Here is a 17,908-nt window from a genome sequence, read left to right on the forward strand (position 1 = left end):
GTCTGGAAGTGCTGCTGAGCAATGCACTCTCTGGCTTCAATGAACACAGTGCTCCTGGATAGCCGGGAATGTACTTGGGTGGACTCTGAGGCCCCATCAGATCCTGGAAGCCATTCTTGAACAGCGGCAGAAAGTGCTTGGTTCCTACAAACAACAAGAAAATGAAACAGCTCCCCATTGCCTGACTTAGCCTGTGCCACCTCAAAGACCACTGGTGAAAGGTACATCCCAGTGGTTCTGCGCATGGTTCCTGCTGGTACCATGTAGAAACCCTATGGAAATATGAGGCTCGTGTTAAGGGCCCCTTGATCATACACACAAGTCTCTCCCACTTTCCTCCAACTGGTGGCCCTTCCAAGGACTGGTAATTTGACCGTGAGTCACTTTTTTGCCTCTGTCCTCACTGGGCACCCACTGTGAGCTGAGAGAGCATCTCACAGTCTAGCAATTCCTGAGGGGACCGTTATGTAAACTCCCTCAAAAAATGTGTTATTGATAACACCAGCCAAAGGCAGATAACAGGCCAAGAGCTGGATGAAGCAGTGACTGATTCAAATTTCCCACAAATACTACTGCAGTTTGAAGTCTTCCCCCAGTCCAGCATGCCAGCACTGCAACTGGAATGTTTCCTGTGTCCAGGGTATTGTTTCTCCTATGTTTCTGAGGGTGGTAGAGACCACCTGGCTGGGTCTGAGGCTTCAGGGGAAGGATGGGGTCTGGGACCAGGACACTCAGCTGTCAAGGGGCCAAGGAGTGAAAGATAACACACAATTTGTATTGTCTGGAGAGCTCTCTGAGAAGGCTGTCTACTGTAAGCCTTCAAACACTTCTGAAAACTTCAGGCCAACTTCTGCCAAAGTCCAGGAGCTTCAGGAGCTGAGACCCAAGTAAGACAGGCAAGGCAGCTTGTAGTCGGATGTCCAGCTCTGCATTCGGCTGTACAACCCTGTCTGGGAGGGGTGGGGCTAGGCAGGCTCCTGGACTCTGTCAGCTTCCTGTTCTGACGAGGTCCACTGGCATGGAAAGGACAGATTTTACTTAGACCAGTAGTTTCCAACCCAGACCAACCGTAAGAGTCCTAGAGCCCTGGAGCTACAGAACAAGACAGAGACCTGAAATCATGTCTGTCTCCCTGAGAAAGAGTAAGACAGGATTTGTAGCAGCCCACAGCAGCTTCTTCCAGTCCCTGGAGGAGGCTCTGAGGTGGTTCCAGGTTGAGATATGACTGACATCAGAGAAGTGAATCTTGTTTTCTTGTGGAATTTCATACCTGGGTTTCCTGGACACCCAGGGATCTCTGTATCTGCTGAGAGACTCCAGGCCCCTCTCAGCAGGACACAAAGAAGTTTCCCAGTACTGGGAGGACAGGGAGTTTGCTTGCTGAGGTACATATTAAGCAGATGCCCGAGGGCCATCTTTGGGGGGTTCCAGCCTCCCAGGGTGCCAGGAGACATGACAAGGACACAGAAATGCTGGAGAAAAGGACAGGCCAATGTGACAGCCAACTACACTGTATCTGCCACTCTCCTGCTGGGTCCAAGAGCCAAGGTAACAGAAAAATGGAGCCAGCAACCCTTACTGATGTATGCTACATGCTAAATGTTAGGTCATCTATCAGTGAACACCCTGATGATGGGCCCATAGGACTTAGTCTCTCACTTTTCAGATTAGCAGACTGAAGCAGAGAAAGACTATGACTACCAGATGCAGACAGGAGGTTGGAGCAGGCAGCCTGGCTAGGGAGACTCTCTTTGTCACCACTGTGCAATGTGTGCCCAAGGCTATGCTAGTGTTGTGGTATAAAGGAGGGAGAGTATTAGGCAGGAGAGAGAGTGCTCTCACCAGTGACTGCTTCAGATGCTTGTTTTTGCCTTCCTGAAACAGTTGACTCATAGCTTTGATGCTCAACACTATCTCCTTTGTGCATACTATGGTGTGTAGACACACCCAAGTCAATGTCAACTACGGAATGTGCAATTCCTCCAGAGAGCCACCTTCCTTTTTACCTGTGGCTATCATGCATGAGCTCCAGGGCAGTGAAGGTGCTGTGTTGCTGAGTGGCAACTGGCATGTGGGCAGGGGTGATCATCTCCCAGGGGCTTTCATCTCTGATCCCCAGGTGCTGGAGTGAGGCGTGCATGGGCTCCCTCTGTACTGTTTGGAACATTGGGGCCGTTGTGAGGCAGTGACCCTTTGTGTGCCCACCCACTGGCCCTGGCTCTAGTAGCAATGTACACTCTCACTTCCAGCTAACAGTGCCTACAGTTCACTTCCCGCCCTTGGCCTCACCAGGCAGAGCCACTGACAGCTTTAGAGCCTTGTTGAGGAATGATTTTGCTGATGGGGGACAGGAGGAACTTGTAATCATAAAGAAGATTGAGTGTGCTAATTGCATAAAGTTCATTTCCCCTTTCTAATAAATATTTACCCTCCAATGTTTATAACTTTTATGTTTGGACTTTCTTGAAATGCTTTATTGAATTAAAAACATCACATTACCATTGGCTAGAAGAAGAGACAGTTCTACTTGCCAATAACTTCCACAACAAATGCCAGCTATTGATGCCAATTTTTTTTGTAGTTCATATTTCCATAGACAGCCCCGAGCCTTACAATACCAGCATTCTGCAGACAGACACGGAAGATTCAACGGTGATGGGATGGGGCCCTCCAGAACCCTATAAACGAAAATGGACTGTGCTTTAATTTTTTTTCGGTTCTGAAGTATGCAAATGTTCGGGAAAACAGAAACCTGGCTACTACTTGAAGCCTCGGCAACTCCTAACATGAATTGCCACGATGTTTTTCCTATGAGCAAGGGCATGGCTCTTAACTTCTATGGCTCTTAAGACAGCTATGTGTTGTAAGAGCCAGGAGAAGAACATACTAGAAAACTTAGTCGAAAGGAAGTTCTGCACTCCGAATTCTACCCAAGGAACAAGAATCCAGGGCAGCTGGGGCTTCCTACTGTAGGCAGAAGACTGCCTGCCCGGCCCTCTCCAGGGCTCTGAACATTTAGTGACACCTACTGATCCCTTCTCAGAGTATGTGTGTCAAAGCTTAAGGATATGAGACTTGTAAGATTAGCAGGGAGACAATGAAATTGATGTGTTCTAAGTACAAGAAGATATTTCCTTGTGAGTGACACAATATTGAGAGTTTTTGGTTTAAAAAGTTTTAATTACATTTTGTGTGGGGGATGTTTCAGTGTGAAGGTGTCATGCACGAGTATGTGGAGGCCAGAGGACAACTTGGAACTGCTTTCACTAAGTTAGTCCTGGGGATGGAACTCGGGTCATCAGGCTTGACTGTCACTGGCCTGGGGCATAACAGTCACTGTGATGTTGACGTTGTGGGAAGGACAAATGGTAGTTTGTGAGGACAGCCACAGCTTTTAGACAGAGTGAAGGTATCTCATTGCCTGCCATGGGAACTGCAAAGGCAGAGAGGGTGGCTCGCCAGCCACATGAGTGAAGAGGATCTTCGCTTCAGTGAGAAGTGGGAGGGAAGGGTTGCAATAACTTTCCCAGCCTGTTTCACAAAAGTCCAGTGAAAGCATCCAACGGATCGCTTCAGGGTAATCATGGGAATGTGAGGGATGAGAAATGCAGTCTCCTGAGACCAGGCAGGCTGTACCTGCCTGTGACCTTCTGATAGGACACACTCTAGGCTCATCTTTCAAGCAGAACTTGGACTTCTGTTTATGTATTTAGCATTAAGAATTTAATTACTTATCTATATCTTTATGTTCTTTTTATTATTTAGTTAGTGTGAATGTGTGTGGCACATGCATGCATATGTCTGGTATGGCATGTATTTGGAGGTCAAAGGACCAGGGAGACAGTTCTCTCTTCCCACTATGTGGGTCCTTGGGATTGAATTCATGTTGTCTCGTTGGCCAGTGTATTTACCCACTGAGCAACCATGTCAGCCCTCAGCAGGAAAACTTGTTCCTCCGAAGGCAGAGCAGAGAACTGATGAGGGCACACAAGTGTGGGGATGCTTGGTTTTTGTCTCAAAACGCAATCTACCTAGTTTCTTTCATTCTTTGTTTTAAGCTCTGTATTCCAAAAACAGACAGCACTCAACCCTTCAGCCTTGATGTCTCGGTTTTATTCCCTGGGTCATGTCCAACCTCTATTCCAGTTCATTATTTTTAGTGGGAAGCTTAAAGTCCTAGAAATTTTGAGACAAAAGACAGACAGAGAGACAGACAGACACAATACACACAGTTGTCTCATTTATGTTCGGGTGCTTTTCCAAGCTTTCCATGATAGCTCTGCACTAGGTCTCAGCCCCGTGGCTGGCTGTGAACTTCCCCTCAGTCCTTGTCTTCCAGGGAGCTCAGGGCCTGGGAATCCAGACAGCATTCTTAATTCCCACACAGGAATGCAGCTTTCAAAAGAGAGGTTCTTCCAGATTTTTGAAGTTGTAATTCCTGCATGATATTCTCTCTCCTAAAATGCCTGTCCATATTTTCTTTTGTTTTATGACATCCACTAAGTAAGTCGATTTTTTCCTATCGAAGGGGACCAAAAGTGGTTTGGGGCATGGCTTTTAAGAAATCCTAAAAAAAAAAAAAAAAAAAAAACTGCGTGCGTGCATGCGTGCATGCATGTGTGCGTGCATGTGTGCGTGCATGTGTGCATGCATGTGTGCGTGCATAGTTCAGAGTACAATTCTGGGTGTTGTTCCTCACCTTATTTGAGACAAGGCCTGTCTTGTTTTCATGTTTGTGTACACCAGGCTAGCTGGCTCATGAGCTCCCATGAATTTTCCTACATCCACCTCCAATGACTTCATTAGAGCACTGGGATTATAGATGTGCTGGTGTGCTCGATTTTTATGTGGGTTCTGGAGATCTAGACTCACGTTTTCAGGCTTGGACAGCAAGTGCTTTCCTTACTGAGCCCATCTCTCCAGCCCATAGCACAGTTCTTTCTGAAATCAGGAGTAGGGGCTGGAGACAATTTGAGATGTAATGGCAGTAACAGATGAGATTGCTGATGTGAAGACTGGACAGTTGGTGCTCTCCACAGGGCAGTGAGGAAAAGTTACAGGTTGTGAAAAGTCTCACATACATGGAACTCGTCCTGGACCCTGAAAACATGCACAATGCCTTACTTCCTAAAGGAGATGGAGTGCCATTTACAATACATATCTAAAATCCATCCTTCTATGGTTTTCCAATGAGCTTAATAATCTTAAAAGAAGGAATATATAGTTACACGCATTTTCCTTTGTTAACTGGTTGTTTTATAACTGGTATTGTCAGTCTTTACTAAATCTGTCTTCTATTAGAACAGCAGACATGCAACAGTACCCAACACCACATGTACTGTTCCTTTCCTATACATACTTATGAAAAAGTTGAATTTAAACAGTACAGCAAGGGATTCACAACAACATTTACCAACAAAATGACACTTGCAACAGTGTACCAGCAGAAGTTACTTAAAACTGTCTCGTTGCTCATTTCTGGAATTTTCTACTTAGAATTTTTGGACTCTGGTTGACTGTGGGTAACTGAAACCTTGGGAAGTAAAGCTGTGGTCAAGGAAGGCTACTGTATTCCTCTGCATGCATAAAAACCTTGCAACACCAAGCTTCCAATCCTCTCCTCTTGGCAAATGTCATAACTTTAAGGGAGTGTGTTAGTTTCCAATGGCGAATTTCTACTGACTTTCCATTGCTGATAAAAAACAAACTACTAGGGGCTGGAGAGATGGTTCAGTGGTTAAGAGCACTGGCTACTCTCCAAGAGGTCCTGAATTCAATCCCCAGCACCCACATGGTGGTTCACAACCATCTGGTACCTTCCTCTGGCCTGCAGGCATACATCCAAGCAGAACACTGAAAATATAATAAATCAATAAATCTTTTTTTTTAAAAAAAACCTACTAGTTTAAAACAACACAGTTGTCTGATAGTTCTAGGCATTAGAGGCCCAAAATTACTCTCACTGGGCTAAAGCCAAGACACCAGCAAGCCCGGTACCTTCCTGAGGCTGAGGCACTCCAGCCTCTCCTAACTGTTATATAGATGAACTTGCATCCTTGTTTTCTGTCCCACCAGGCTTCTACTATCACTTTATCACTCATCCACTCTGCATCCTTTTGGATGACCCTCCTGAGCCTCTCAGACCAACACAGATAATCTAGGACAATGTCCCCATCTAGAGATGACTAAATCACACCCCAAAAAAGTCACTTACACTGTTTTCAACAACACTCACAAGCTCTGGGGTTTTGAATGTGGAGGTCTACCACAAGAACACTCTTTTTGTTTTTGTTTTGTTTGTTTTTTTTTTGTAAAATGATCAATGATATTTTAAAGACATGTATGGATATTAATATAAGCCACATGCTTTACCCATTTGGAGGTTATTTCCAGGGCTCTTCATTCCTTTTTAGAAACAGATTTTTCACCCACTATCTTTCTTTTGTTGAAATGAAGGTATTATTTCTCATAGGGCAGCCTGCACATGCTGAGGTTTTTCAGCTTTGGTTTAATAGAAAGCCTGTATTCCACCATTACTTTGGAAAGATAATTTTGCTGGGTATAGAATTTTATGTTAGCAGACTTCTCTCTTTCAATACTCTAAGCAACTGCTCTATTCTCTTATCTGCTTGTAATAAGAAATGCACTGTAATTGTATACTTGTCTTTAATCACATGGCTGTTTTTAATATTTTACTTTTAATACTGCTTCTGTATTACATTTATTTATTCATTTGTGTGTGTGTGTGTGTGTGTGTGTGTGTGTGTGTGTGTGTGTGCATTTGTGTGTGCATTTGTGTGTGGTAACACATATGGGAGGAGGTTCTTTCCTACCGGTGTGGGTCATGGGTACAGAATGAAGGTCATAGGGCTTGACAGCAAGCCCCTTTACCCACTGAGCTTCCTTGATGGCACCTGTCACTATTTTTAAATGTTTGGATCATGATGACCTTTGGTCCAGATTTCCTTGTTTCTTATATTTGGAGTTCACTAACCTTCTCTGACCTCTGGTCTGAACATTTCATCAAAACTGGCAAGTTTCAGCTATTAGCTTGTCATCCTCACATACTCTCCATGTCTTTTGGGACTTTATTTTTATGTTTAGTAGGATATTTTGGTTGGATTTTTTTTTTTTGGTTTTCAGTCTTTTTTCTCTTGGTATTTCATTTTTAATAGTTTTGGTTGTTTTGTGTTCAAACTTATTAACTCCCTCTTCTATAATGCCTAATTTGCCACCCGTCTTGTCCAGGAGACCCTTCATCTAAGACCTTGCAGCATTCTATTCCAAAAGTTCCAGGTAGACACCATTCCCATAAGCCACATGTGCACTTAATCTACCCTATTATCATAACTGTTGTTCTCATGTCCTGGATGTGGGTAATTATACTGTCTGTGTTCTTTCTTTCTTTTTCATTTATTTCCATTAGTGTTTTGCCTGCATCTAAATCTGTATGAAGTTGTTCCATCCACTGGAACTAGAGTTATAGACAGTTGTGAGCTTCCATGTGATTGCTGGGAATTGAATCCAGGTCCTCTGGAAGAGCAGAGATTCTTATAGGTTCTTAACCTCTGAGCCATCTCTCCAGCCCTGTCTGTCTTATTTCTAGGTTGGTTTTTATTGACTCTTCCTCAATGTGGATTCGTTTTCCTACTTTGCCTGTCTGTTGGTTTTTTGTTTTTGTTTCTTTTTCTGATACTGGACATGTAGTTTGGCTCGAGTAATGAGCAGTTCTGTATTTCTATTATCTGAATTTTGTTCTGAAATTTGGTAAATCTTAAATTTTAAAAATCATGTGTGATGTATGTACATATTATGTGTGCACGTGTGCAAAATCCCAAGATAAGCCTGTCTCTGTGCCCTTCTCCCCAGGCACTGGCGTTACAGACACACACTGCCACAACTGGCTTTTATGTGTGTAATGGGGATCCAAATGCAGGTCCTTAGGCTTGCTTGACAAGCAATTTACCAACTGAGTCATCTTCCCAGCCCAAGAATACAAATTGACCACATGTTTGACCATCTCAAATCCAGAATCTTTATAAGGTGAGAATCAAGCAGCCTTTTAGAGGGAGGCTAATACAACACTGCTTCTTAAACAGAACCCTGTGTTCTCTACCTGATGCCTGCAAGAACTCCTGAGATTCCCCTGTAACTCTTTATGACAGTTAATTGCCTTGCCTTGGGCATTTTTTTTTTCACACTGCAGTAAGCTGAGTGGTGAAGGGGGACCCTCTGCAGGTCTCCTGGGTTCTCTGTGCATCCACTGTGGTTCAAGTACAAATCATCTCCCATAGGCTCATGTGTTTGAACATCTGGTCCCCAGATGGTAGCACTGCTCTGGGAAGTTGTGGAACCTTTGGGATATATAGCTACTGTAGGTTGTAGGAGGGCCTTGAAGGTTACACCCATCTCTGATATATAACTCAACAGTTCTGCTTCCCGATCCACCAGTATGAGAAGAGCTACCACTTCATGTTCCTGCTGCCATGAATGGATACTTCTGCCATCATGCCTTCTATCATGACAGATTGGCTCTTCTGAAATGATGAGCTCAAATAAATCCCTTCTCCCACAGGTTGTTTCTGTGGGGGCATTTGTCACAGTGAGTTCTTCACGCTCTTAGAAGGTTGGTTTCCTATGTAACCACTGCAGCCCTCTCCAGTTCTCCTTGGTACGTGCTGCAGACTGAGGGCAGTTCAGGCTGTAGGTGAGCAGAACCCCAGGGCTCCTCAACCTATTTCAGATCGCTCAGTCACTGCAGGCCTTGGTTCTTTGATAGCCACTGTCTTGAAAGCTCACCATTTCCTGTTTTGTCTTTAATATTTCAGAATTGAGAGGAAGTAGCCACTTAAAAAGCAGTAAGCAGCTGGAAGCAGGGCTTTCCTTGAGGGGGTCAGGAAAGATGGCAAGGATATAATCTCCAATGGGGTGACCAGGCAGACCTCATGGAGAAGGTAACATTTGAAAACTCTAACAAAAATGAAAGAATGAGTCATTCAGATAACTGGGAGAGGAGGGGTTGCCAGGTGGAGGGAGGAGCTCCAAGCAGCTGGCTGTGTCTTTGCCATGAGCTTTCTGGTGGGCTCCAGAGACCAAGCCAGAATAGAAGAGGTAAGCTGGGCCTAGAGATGGGGACAGACAGTAATAAGAGAGAACACCCAGCAGCATTTAGCTTATGCTCCAGAAAGAAGAAAGGACAGACACGGACGCAAACTTCTGCATGACTGGATGTGGTCAGAGCACAGACCTCTGGAGCAGGGATGGAAGACTGAGGACACAGTGAGCTAGAGTCTAGAAGCATGAGCTGTTCTGGTGTGCATTTGATGAGGGCGTCGGGTGCAGCCAGGCCCGGGGCACCATCTCCCCCCCCCCCAGTTCTCAGCATTCCAGAGAGGCATGGGACTTCTGCCATGCATTCCCCAGAAGTGTAAGAGTGTTCCTAGGACACATTGTGAACACTCTCTGTCAGCTCACTTGCAGAATCCCCTAAAAACCACTAAATCACTAGAAGGGATGGCAATCAGTGATAGCTGTGGCTAGCAGCCACCAAAGTGTCTGCCACTAGGCTACGCTTTCCCCCTACTCACATAGCTGTTAACTTTGGAGTTAGGCCTGCCCTGAGTTCCTGTATTTAGAGGCTGCCCAGTCTACTCCATATCTTCCTTGGGACTACATGCTATCCTGAGCCCAGGACTTCAACAAATATCCCAAACTGCATTGTGGGGGCTCTTGCACTTCATATATCCCTAGCCACTTCTGTTTCTGTCACAGGCAATCCACCTGCACCTCAGGTCAAGCCTCACTGCCAAGCACCACCACCTGGTTTCGGGCCACCCCTGCCTGTCACACAGGTAGCCATACACATGGTAAATGACCTGTCACGGATCCTCACACATTCCTCTTGGCACTTTCTGCACACAGAACTGGTCGAGTCACAGGCCTCACTGTTTGCAGTACAGTGAGCAAGTCTGCATTGTGGGGGTGACTGGATTTGGCTCCAAGTCCTTCCACTGTTACCTATACACTAGTCAAACCATTTGGCATGAGAACTGAGCTTGATTTGGTAGAATTGTCTGCAAGCTGGAGGTAGATTCTAGAGAGTTCTGGTGAGGACTAATGGGGCTCATGCAGGCTAGAGCTCTAGGATCAATCATGTGGGCACTGGTCAATAAGTGCCATTTGTGAATTATTATTATAAAATTAATATGTCATTTATTAAATTCTCTCCATCTGATGTCCTCCAGGGTGAACCAGTTTTTAGCTCTCTTTTTTAACTGGCCAGGGTTTGAAATCAGGTGACATCACACCATTTCTAAGAAGTGTGACTAGATTTCCTTTGTCCTAAAGATTTCATGCTAAAACACCAGTTCTTAGTGTCAGTATCTCCAATGCGTCCCCCTCAGAGTGACCCAAGGACAGGGCTGGGAATGGATAGATGCTGGCAAAAGCATGTGTTGGTACCCTCACAGTTGGTTATATGAGACACACCTGTGCAACCACCTATGAGGATGTGTGCACAAGCACAAACTCTGGTGCTTAAGCACACACACGGATGCCTATGCATACACATGGTCACGTGCATGTCTATGTCTGAGATACCCACAACTTCCAGCAGAATCCGGACCTGCAGAGGGTCTGCTGGGCTTGCGTGTCTTCCTAAGTCTGCCCTTCCCTGGCTGCTTACCTCCATGTTTCTGCAGAAGGTAGCATTGGTGCCAAACAGAATCTGGCACTGCTCATTGGCGCTGTAGTGCATGCCTGGCAGCTTGTGTGGGAGGCGCAGGGCGTGCTGACTCCTGGGGTCAGTGATCAGTAAACAGGTACTGACTTTGGATCTGAAAAAGCCAAGAAGCAGGTCAGTTTCCAAATGTACTAGCCCATCTTTGTTCTGATTTTTCAGTCTTCAAGAGGGATGCACCTCCGATGATTCATGGGACAAGGGACTTGGCACTGGATGTCCAAGTTACCCTTGGGGTGTGTGTGTGTGTGTGTGTGTGTGTGTGTGTGTGTGTGTGTGTGTGTGTGTGTGTGTGTGTATTCTTTTATTCTATGGCTAAATATGGGTTTCTGTTCTGAAGACAATGCAGAATTGACCACTTAGTAGAACCTTAGGAACAGCTCTGACAAAGCAAGTGTGCTTTCTTCGGGGAGGGTGATGAATTTTTTTTAAAGAAATTAGAATACTCTGAACCCTCTTAGAATATGACTTTGAGCAAAAGTCACCATGAACAAAAAAGAACACAAGTTAAGAGTGTTTTATTTTTCATAAACTCAAAGTTATGATTCCTGACACCATGGAGTCTCTTTGAGGGGTTGCTGGGCCAAAGTAACTATGCCAGTCCTGATATCTCACCTGGTCATACCTCCTGCTATCTCAGAAGGCAAGCCAGGGGCCTACTCTGTCAAGAAGAACTTCCAGGTTTCTCCTAAGGGAATGTTCATTTACAATGGGAAATACATTTCCCCAAGAGGGCTCTGTTTGGAGATACAATCCCCAATGCTTTATTTCCTATCCTTAAAGCAAGGCAGATGAAACCAGACACTTGCCAAAACTCTGGAGAAAGGGTTTAATGCATACACACACACACACACACACACACACACACACACACACACACACACACACACTCAGGCTCAGTCACACAGGCGTTTGTTATTAGTGCGACCAGTACTATGCACCTGAGCAAATGGACAGCATCCTGTCTTGTCACCCTGAACCTTCTGGGTGATATGGAGTAATGCCAGTTACTTACAGCATTTTATTGGGAGTCTGTGATTACAATCCTCAGTGGAAGTAGACTATCTTAAAACCAGCAAGTTCATTTCTAATTTCTAAGCCTATTTCCCAAACACTTTTTCCATCCATAGGAAACATGAAGATGACCCTTTAACTACTTCAACCCATCTTCCCTGGGTCCTGTCAAACAGAATTGATCTGCCCAACTCAACCTGCCAGTGAGACTCACTGACTCCCCTCTATTTCCACTTCATGTGGAATACACAATCCAGTAGGGAAGCATTCAGGACCCACACAACAACACTGTAAATACAGCCCTAAATGGGACACCAAGGAGCCAACAGAGATCATAGATATGCTTGCTTTAACAAGGGTCTAAAACCAAATATGAATCTGTTCCACAGAAATCTGCAGGGAGAACGGGCTAGTGAGAAGCAGGTCCCTTCTTTCGTAAAGGAGGAGAGTGTGCAAACCCACCCCCAGATAATTCACTTCCATCAAGGGAGGCAGCTTCAGCAAGCAGCGGGCTCTCAGTTCTACAACATCCAAGTTGTTCCTACAGTGGTGCCCCATTTGTGGTCACAGACTGGAGAGAAATGCCAGCGAAAGTCACAGGTTGACATTTCATTCAACCCATCATTTAGTGATTCCCTACTGGACATGTGACATCATGTCCAGCTACAACCTCAGGAAGAGGCCTTTGCCAGATATAGGACTGCACTGACCACCTCTGAAACCAGATGAGGAGTCATCTAAAGGTTCACTTGTAACACTTGCTAAGTTGCCCATCTTTGGTCTTTTGGAAAAACTTCCTGTTGTTGATGTTACAGAAAGACTCAAGGACTTACTTGAGGAAGTTCTCGAGGTCATCGCGACTACAGGATGACCAAGAGAGGTCGCTAGGGTTCCGGCCTTTCACCCACTCTCCCGACATGATGTGTGAGCGGCCAGCACAAGATGAGTGGTCATCGTCGTGGTTCATCCCCAGGCTGTTCAGAGAGAAAGAAAAAGAGTGTGGGCTGCTATGCACCACATGCTCATTTCTAGGTCCTGGGTCAACTTTAATCGAGTCGAAAGTACAGAGATTAATGTAGGGTGATAGTGTTCTCCCACTACAGACCATAGTCCATTCATACAGAACTGAGGCGGTTTGATTACAGAATGTATAAAGACTGAGTAAAAAGAATTAATGATGAGTGAATGAATGAATGAATTCTTAATCATTATAATTAATGACAAATATGATAGATAATAAAGTCTCATCTTCTGATGAGATGACCTGGTATAATCCTGTTAGTGACCAAAGGCTTTGTGCTCATCAGAAATGAGCCACACTTTGCTGAGAGCCAGTGGGAAACACCAGAGACTGAGTTACTGAAGACTGTGGCTTCAAGGCTTCAAACTCAACAACAACTGTGTTTTTGCTGTCCATCATCACTCTCCATGTTTTTGCTTGTTTACTAAAAACATTCCCCATTCATGAAACACAAGAAGAAACACAAGAAGACCCAGAATGACCCCCCTGCCTCATCAGCCTGTGTTCCCTGGGTACCATCAGGTACTATAGTCCTGTCACCTTCCTTGCTAACTGTGCCTAAGGAACACTGTGAGGCACCGATAGATAGGAGTCTGACCAGACACTGACCTTACTTTATCCATATCCCCACACTGGGGGGAGCTGAGGTGCAGAGCACACAAGCTCGGCTTGCCCACAGCTTGCTGACAATGGTTTCTAGAAGAGAAACCCAGTGTAGTTGAGGAAGCTGGTTTTTTTGTTGTCTTTGTTTTGTTTGGTTTTGTTTGGTTTGGTTTAGATGGAAAATTACAGAGAAAAATATACAACCATGCACGTTGATTCATGCAAAAACCTTAAATGTTTCTCAAATGCCAGGGAATGTGTCAGAAGATGGAATGGACAAAAGATGTCATCCCTAACTCAAGTCACCATCATCCTGGGAGAGGAGACCATGATAAGAAGGGGTTCCAAATGCTTTCCCTGAGTCCCAGTTCCCTATTTGCCTGGGACATCTTTTACCATGGTCTCAATATCCCTCTGCTTGCTCTTCCATGCTGAGGTCTCTCCAGGAGATCACACTATGGTTTCTGCATTACATTAGTCACCACTATACATTTGCCTGTGTAAATGCTGTCCTGGCCTGATCCCAGCCAAAGTCATGTCCTGTGAAGAATATACTGCCTGGTGCTCACACATCCTGAGTCTTGGGCTAGCATGGTTTATCCATCTGTTTCCACAAGTTGAGGATGGTTCGCTGTATTCTCCAGCCTTCGCATGCCAGTGATACCCATTACCTCATACCTGGGAATTCATGGTGTATTAAGCAATGAAATATGAGGGTGAATGAAAACTAATGTTGTTGGTAACTAAAATACATGGCTACCATGTTCTATGAGCACTAGAACAGTAAAAGATGAAGAATAAATCATATACATGTGACCCCAGACTGCTTCATGAGAGGCGTTACCTTCCTGTTACATATATAAATATGTTTAGGAAAGAGACTGGAGTGGCCACAGTAGAAACTTGGTGGTAGAACACTAGTTTAGCCTACACAAGTCCTTAGGTTCAATAAGAGAAAGGGGAAGCCGGGGTGGGAGGGGGTTGGGGGGAGAGCAAGGAAAGCATATGTCTTAGTTAGGGTTTCTATTGCTGTGAAGAGACACCATAACCATGGCAACTCTTATAAAGGAAACCATTCAATTGGGATGGCTCGTTTACACTTCAAAGGTTCAGTCCATTATCAACAAGGTAGGACATGCAGGCAATGTGTCATGCAGGCAGACATGGTATCGGAGAAATAGCTGAGAGTTGTATATCTTGCAGGCAACAGGGACTAGCCTGTCTTACATGACATGGCTTGAACATATATGAGATCTCAAAGCCCACTCCACAGTGACACACTTCCTCCAACAAGACCATACCCACTTCAATAAGGCCATACCTCATGATAGAGCCCCTCCCTTTGGGGGGCATTTTCTTTCAAACCACCATAGGACAAAAGAAAGGGGAGGAAACTAGACTCACACTTGCATTAGAAGTATGCTCGCAATGAGGAGGCTGATAGTGAGTCCCAGTGGGCAGATACCCTCACCAGAAAGACTTGCCTCTCAATCACAAAACTGGCAACAAAACAAACAAATAAACAAGAACTGTTGGTGATATATTGAAACATTTGGTACTAAACTGTAACACATTTCTGTGAGTTCGAGACCAGCCTGGTCTACAAGAGCTAGTTCCAGGACAGCCTCCAAAGCCACAGAGAAGCCCTGTCTCGAAAAACCAAAACCAACCAACCAAACAAACAAAAAAACTATAAGATAGTCTACATGTTTTATAAAATTGAAGTTAAATGGTTAAAGCACCTAAGTATAATTTTTTGATGTTTCTCCACCTGGACCAGTTTTCCACTTAACTGGTCAGCCAGCTTACAGGGCTCTGGAGGCTCTCATGGGGGGTTTCCCTCCTCCCACATAACCCATCCCTCAGCACAGCTCTCTCCAGCACTGGCCACTAGCAAGTACGGACAAATATTTACCAGATAGATTATCTGATATTGCACAATGTGCCTGAAATATCGGATACCTTGTATTTGTGACAGGTGTGTAATTAATTTTATAGGAAGGATGAGAACCATCTCTGCTTGGAAAAGCACCATCTACCCCTCCTGGGTGGGTATCACTTTCCCTAAGGGTCAAAGAAAGACATAGGAAAAGACTGAATAATTCTGTCCAATGAGAACAATTTCGATATATCCCTAAGGTCATTTGGATGTAAAAAGTGAGTTCTATCTTTCTTTCAATGCAATTTTTTTTTTTAGTAATTCTTTTCTTTTTGATGACAGCAGAAAAAAGTTTACTTATATGAGAATATAGGGGAAAGCAACTTTCAAATAAGGTTTCACATAATAGACTGACTTTTTTTGAGGTTTACTTTTTATGTTTTGGAGACACACACAGTCTCATTTTGTAGCACTAGCTAGCCTAGAACTTGTTATATAGACCAGTTCTGACTTTGAACGCACAGACACCCACCCACCCCTGTCCCTCAAGCTCTGGGATTAAAGGTGCATAGCTCTGTAACCTACTTAAAATCAATGAACTTGAAAATATTTTATTTGTGGTATTGGGGTTGAGCCCGGGGCCTTGCACATGGTAGGCAAACATTGTATTATGGAACCACATCTTCATCCCTGAGGTTTATTTTTTTCTAGACATTTTGTTGTTGTGGCAAGAGATCTTAACATTATTTACTTTAACTTCCTAGGTATTCCTAGGTATTAACTTCCTAGTGTAGTACTCACTACACTTGCTGACTAGGCATCTGTTCTCAGCCCTTACTCACCAAAGTGCATGGCTTGTCCCGCCACACAGATCACCACCATCCCACTCTTATATCATCGTAAGTGACCCACCTAGTACTTTTCCTTCTATGACTGCCTCAGCTCACATGGTGCAGTGACTCTCAACCTTTCTAATGCTGTGACCCTTTAATACAGTCCCTCATGTTGTGGTGACCCCCCCAACCGTGAAATTATTTTTCATTGCTACTTCATAACTGTAATTTAGCTACTGTTATAAATTACAATGTAAATATCTGGTATGTGATCCCACTGGTTGAGAACCACTGACTTAGCACATGAGAGTTTTATTTCCAAAATACATAAGCAGGTCCTATAAGTCAATTGTAAAAAAAGAAAGAAAGAAAGAAAGGAAGGAAGGAAGGAAGGAAGAAAGAAAGGAGGGAAGAAAGGGAGAAAGTAAGAAAGGGAGGAGGGAGGAAGGGAGGAAGGGAAAAAAAAGAAAATCTGCTAATAACCCAAACTTGAAATGAAGGCTAAGATTGAAAAGATTCAAAGAGCCATTCCTCCAAAGACAATACACAAAAGTGCTCAGGTCTGTGAAGAAGATGCTCTTGATGGCTCCTGGGAGGTACCAATCAGAACACAAGGAGTTATCATTCATGCCTGTCTCGCCGGGGCCAGCACCTATGAAAATGTGGAGTACTTGGAACCCCTGTATGTGATGGCCAGGAGGCAAGACAGGGTAATTGCTTCTGTGGAAAACAGCGTGGAGGTGTCTCAAAAAGGGAACATAGAACTGCCAAGCTACTGTATGACCCAGCAATTTCACTTCTGGGTATTTATCCCCCACAACAGTAAAATTAAGGGCTCAGAGATCAGCACTCCTGGGTTTATTTTGGCACTGATGACAATAGCTAACATGGAAATGGCCTGAAGGTCTGTGCAGGTTGGGTTGTTGTCTATTTGGCACAAGCCAGAGTCATCTGGTAAGAGGGAACTTCAATTGAGAAACATGACTCCATCAGATTGGACCGTGGGAAAACCTGTGGTGCATTTTCTTGATGGTTGATTGATGTGGGTGGGCCCAGTCCACTATGGACGATGCCATCCCTGAACAGGTAGTCCTAAGTTATATAAGAAAGCAGGCTGCACAAGGCAGTAAGCAGCATTCATTCATGATTTCTGCTTTACTTCCTGCCTCCAGGTTCTTGGCCTGCTTGAATTCCTGCCTTGGCTTCCCTAAGTGATGGTCAGTGAACAGGCATGTAAGGCAAATAAATCATTTCCTCCCCAAGTGACTTCTGGTCATGGTGCTTATCAGAGCAGTAGAAAGCAAACCAAGACAATATCCTATGATGGATGAATGGGCAAATACAATGTGTTGTTTACATGTGACAGAATATTACCCAGCCTAAAGAAAAGATGGAAAGGCACGTGGATATCTCATGAGTTCAAGGCCAGCCTGGTCTACATAGTGAGTTCCAGACCAGCCAGGATTACATAGTGAGACCCTGTCTTCAAACAACAAAAGAAATTCATCTGCTTGCTTACAAAAGTATGGATGAACTCTGAAGATACTATGCTAAGTAAAATCAACTTACCACTTAAAAAAAAATGTTTATCTCCTCCCTTCTCTTTCTGCTTCATACTAAGTCTTGAGGATGGAGTTTCACTTACATTTACCAGAGTCCATCAAAAGTGGACCACCTTAATCATGAGGGAGCAGAAAGGTTGAGTCAGGTATATATTAGAAGAAAGGATATGCGATAGGTAGGGTTTTAGTTGGGGGGGGTGGTAGGGGAGGAGGAGAGGGAGAAACTGGGATTGTCATGTAATTCAATCGTGTTTGTAA

General features: G+C 44.4%; 1 protein-coding gene across 1 annotated transcript in view; it reads right to left on the reverse strand.

Moving 5' to 3' along the window:
• The window catches only part of Adamts17 (ADAM metallopeptidase with thrombospondin type 1 motif 17), a 307,289-nt gene that overhangs the window by 131,044 nt on the left and 158,337 nt on the right, over positions 1–17,908 (reverse strand). The window contains exons 9-10 of the mRNA XM_027408107.2: positions 12,586–12,726; positions 10,685–10,835 (exon numbers count right to left, since the gene is read on the reverse strand). Coding sequence (XP_027263908.1) covers positions 10,685–10,835; positions 12,586–12,726 — 292 coding nt within the window. The remainder of the gene's footprint in view (positions 1–10,684; positions 10,836–12,585; positions 12,727–17,908) is intronic.

This window comes from Cricetulus griseus, chromosome 3 (genome assembly GCF_003668045.3).
Source record: "Cricetulus griseus strain 17A/GY chromosome 3, alternate assembly CriGri-PICRH-1.0, whole genome shotgun sequence".
Taxonomy (NCBI): domain Eukaryota; kingdom Metazoa; phylum Chordata; class Mammalia; order Rodentia; family Cricetidae; genus Cricetulus; species Cricetulus griseus.